At 37.4% G+C, this 4540-nt stretch overlaps 1 protein-coding gene across 1 annotated transcript; it reads right to left on the reverse strand.

The window, feature by feature from the left end:
• Nucleotides 1-1149: 1149 nt before the first annotated feature.
• LOC127137524 (U11/U12 small nuclear ribonucleoprotein 31 kDa protein) lies at nt 1150-2226 on the reverse strand. The gene has a single exon (XM_051063983.1). It carries the CDS (start codon nt 2224-2226, stop codon nt 1150-1152), a length of 1077 nt encoding a protein of 358 aa, XP_050919940.1.
• Nucleotides 2227-4540: the final 2314 nt, after the last annotated feature.

Genomic DNA, 4540 nt, shown 5'->3' on the forward strand with positions numbered 1-4540 from the left:
AACATGAATATGGTATCTATCGGTTATATATAACTGTCAACTGAATATGGTTTCAGAGTTATAGATATATCAAAAACTAACAATGCTTAAAACCAACAGTACAACAGTAACAATTGACCCCAAACTCCATATAATATAAGTATACTTAATCCGATTCAAAGCCATAATTCAGAAAGAAAGGAAATATCATATATGATAATAACCAATTTTTTTTTCTACGTATCATTACAATGACTTTCAAGATTAGCCCATGGTTCAAAAAGTTACAGAATAATTAAACCTATAATTTAAAGCCTAGTGTCGAGGGTGAGGCACAAATTGGTATTATTCTCCAGCTCAGCCAAGTGATTATGCATGAAAGGATACCACATTTTCTCTGGGAGAAGCAATTTAAGCATTCTAAGGGAAACTTGAGAAATACTCATCAATCTGCATAAAAATGCTCAGTAGACATCAAAGAGTAAAGGTAATCAGAAGAACTGTTTCCCATGGTTTTAAACTGCTTTCCACGAGAACGGCGACAGTAATTGTGACTACAAGTCTACAACCTATGCTTTTCAAGATCTCAACAACCACATCAAATCCAGCTATATCTGACTACAATATTCTACATATCAAATATCATAACATAACCACCACAATTGTAATTAAAAACCTTACTTATATGATAACAAGATGTGCATAAAGTAAACCAGGGTGTTACAATTTGATTACATTACATGTTTTAACTGAACCAAAATAAAAAACATAACGAACAGGCTTTTCCTTTCTGTTTTACAGGTAAACCGAATGCTAAATTAAGCCGATAAATAAGAGACTCGTCTGTCATCATTCATTAACTATGAAAATATGGAATACACAAAAATGCTCATCACCAATTCACCACCACTATCACTAATTACTACCACAATAACTAATAACTAACATGTGCTTGTGATCAAAGCCATAAACACATCCAACCAAGCCAACAACATATAAACAATTTCATCAATTACACCATATCTTAATACAAACAAAAAATTGCCATTTAGATCTATGAAACACTGGCTCATATATAGACACGACACACAGGACTAGTTGAATAATGCGGTAATGCGGAATACCAAACACACACCTTCAATCTGAAGTGTCAATGCTACATAGTCATGATCAATCATCATCATCATGATCACTCTCATCACTGAAATACCCAGCTTTCTTCCCTTTCTTCTTCGTCTTGTTGTTGTCCAAACCCTCATCATCATTTATGTTTCTCCCCAGCAGCCTTTCACCCGCTTCATCATCCACAACAGAAGCCCAATTATCGTCAAACTTCTCCGCAGCAATCTGACCACCCTCCTCCTCCTCCTCATCACCTTCCTCCTCCCCATCCCTATCCCTCAGCCCACTAAATCCCTGTCGCGGCTTCTTATGCTGAGGCCGCGGCCTCTGCCCCAACTGATTCTTAGGACACTCATACGACAAATGACCATGCCCCCCACACTCATACAAAGCAGTCTCAGTATTGTACACGCGCTTCCGAATAAACTCCGGAGCACGTCCATTATCAGCAGCAATAGAAGCAGTTAGAGTCCTTCCATTGAGAATCTTCTTATTCAACTCCGCCACGGCGCGTTGGGCGTCATTACGAGAAACGAATTGGACAAACGCGACACCGCGGCTTAGGCGCGTGTGACGGTCTTTGCGAACGGTTACACGCGCGATGCGGCCGAAAGTAGAGAAGAGCGTATGGAGATCGGAGTTTGTTAGGGAGTAATCTAGATTAGAAACGTATAGCGTCGATTTTGATGGTGCTAAGGGTTCACCTGTTCCTCCTATTGATGATCCTTTGTTGTTCGGTTTTGATTGGGGTTGATTACTGGATGTGGTTCCGGTGGTGGTGTTGGGGGTTGAGGACGAAGCGCAGTAGCGGTAGTAGAAAACGTCGTCGTCTTCATCGCTGTCGCTGTGTTTTTGTTTGTGTTTCTTCTTGCTTGACATTTTTTTTCGGTTCAGGTTTTTTGTTTCCGGCAACGGCGTTCGGTTTCCGGCGACGGAATTAGTTCTCCGATGCTTCTTTAACCTATAGAGGAAATCTAAGAGTGGAGAGATTCTATAATGCGTTTGAGAAACCCTAGAGAAGTGAAGCGAAACTCCAAGCGGATCTAGACATGGATCCGGATATTTTGGATTGGTTTTATATATGGTTTTATCCATTCTTATTTTTTTATAAGCAGTACTATCCATATGTAAATGGACAACTTGCTCACCGCCAGAGTACTTGTAAAGATAGCATAAAACTAAAAATTATTATGTTTTAATATTTTTTTATTTAATTGGTCAGCCACCCATCTGCATATATAAATTTTAATAATTTTTTGTTAGTATGATGCTAGATTTTTTAAGACAAAAATTTCTAGTTCGTTAGATATACAATTTTATTATATTATTTTAGATTATATTTTAATATCTTAAGATAAATAGAGTTATTGAAATTTAGAAAAAATAGAATAGAGTGAAATAGAAATTTTACTTTTTTATTATTTGAATAACTAGCGATAAAAACAAAGTAAGTGTAACACCTCAAAATTTGCCCTCCTCTCTTGGGACTAGCTAATCATATTGCATATCATTTTTAGGTCTTTAGGCATTGCATATTGCATATCATGTGGTTACATTGTGCAAGTCATCCTCCTAAGTCTTGGGCAGAAGATGAAGAGGTCATGAGCAAGCTAGGGTTTCATTGGACTGGTCATTAATCATCTGAGGAGGTGGAGGTCTGAATTAGGGTTTCTTGATTCTCAAGGAGATTGGTCTTCATCTTGATTGAAATGATACATCATCATCATCATGGTTTGGTCATCATCAAGTGTTGGAGCATACACCTTGAGATTAGGGTTTTGACCACTAGTCAACCCTAATCAGTTGCATTGGGCCAATCAGGGCATAGCAAGGAGATGAGGTCTACAATGGCCATGGGGATCATCATGTGGTTTTATTGAGCTTATGGAGGCTAGGGTTTCATCCTTGAGCCATTTCATCAGAGAATTGGGGCTCAGATTGATCAGTGCATTGCCAAATTCATCTATCAGTTGAAAAGTCAACTGTGGTCAACTGTGCTTGATTTTATGGATTTGGAGGTGGGAGAGAGTTGGATACACTTCATTCATGTTGAAACAAGTGTCATTTGACATGTCAAAGCTCAAGAATGAAGAAAATAAAGTCAGGACAAAAATTGCCAAAAATAGAAACTGACTTGTAATGGAAGTTTCCAAAAATGGAAAGTTTTTCACCACAATATTACATGTCCAAAAAATCTTCAAATGGAAATTTGTTCAACATGGAAGTTGTAGATCTTGCTCTCACCTTTCCAAAAAGTCCAAGAACTTGAAATTCCCATGTATGGTTGGCATGTTATGGTCCATTCAATTTCAAAAAAGACCTATAATCAAAGTGGCATAACTTTCACATGGAGTGTCCAAAATGGATGATCTTTTTATGAGAAAACTCCATTTAACATGTACTTTCATGATGCATAACCAAAATTCATCAAAATTGGTCAATGCAAAAGGTCAATTTTCAAGTGCACTAATTAAATCCAAGGGCAAAATGGTCCAAGTTGAGAAATACTTGGAATTTTGGCATGGGACTTTTTGCAGCACCTTCCAAATGGAATTTGTGACTTGTGTGAATTGAGTTTAGACTGATATGTGGACTGGTTTAAGAGAGGGCATTTTGGCCACACACTTGAAAAATACACTTAACACTAATCTTTCCATTATGCTTAATCATGATTAATTTTGGATTAATGGACTAGTATATAACCTTAATTGTAACAGAAATGCAAATCATAATCACAATTCACAAGGTTTGTAACTAACTTTCCCTCCAAATTCACAAAAACTCTTCAATCTTCATCAAACTTTTTTCACCAAATCTCCATCAAATCTCAACCAAATTGCAAAGTTCTTGTTGATTCGTGTTCCTTGAGCCTTCTTCTCCAACTGTTTCATCAAGATTCATGCTAAAAGCTTCAGATTCGCAATTGTTTATCATGAACTCAACCATGGAAAATTGAGATTTCTCACACGTGGAGCTGTTTTGGATCAAGCTACGAGTTGCATTCACTTTCCTCAACCTTCTTCTTCATCTGTTTTGGACAATTGGAGCAAAATACATCAAGAACGAGATCTGCCATTTCCAAGGTGATTTTTTCGAATCTCATCATTGAGTGAATTGTTATGTGCATTGTGTAGATCCTCCAATGTAGATCAACATGATAGGCTTGGTTTTTGATTTGGTTAACTGTAGGTTGAGTTATCATACTTTGAATGTTTGAATGTGAAACTTTAAATGCTCGATGCCTTCGCCATGGTTAGAATTAGGAGATTTCGTTTGTATATCCTTGATCTACGTTGGAAGAGGAAGAGAATGGTATAAGGCTTGCTCGATTTGGTTGAGATTGGATCATGATGAATTCTGGGCGTGATGAAGAACATTCATGATGTTCTTGGAAGATTCTGGAAAAAGTTCACGTGTAGATCCGTTTCATTGCCAGGCA

This window comes from Lathyrus oleraceus, chromosome 4 (genome assembly GCF_024323335.1).
Source record: "Lathyrus oleraceus cultivar Zhongwan6 chromosome 4, CAAS_Psat_ZW6_1.0, whole genome shotgun sequence".
NCBI classification, from domain to species: Eukaryota; Viridiplantae; Streptophyta; class Magnoliopsida; order Fabales; family Fabaceae; genus Lathyrus; species Lathyrus oleraceus.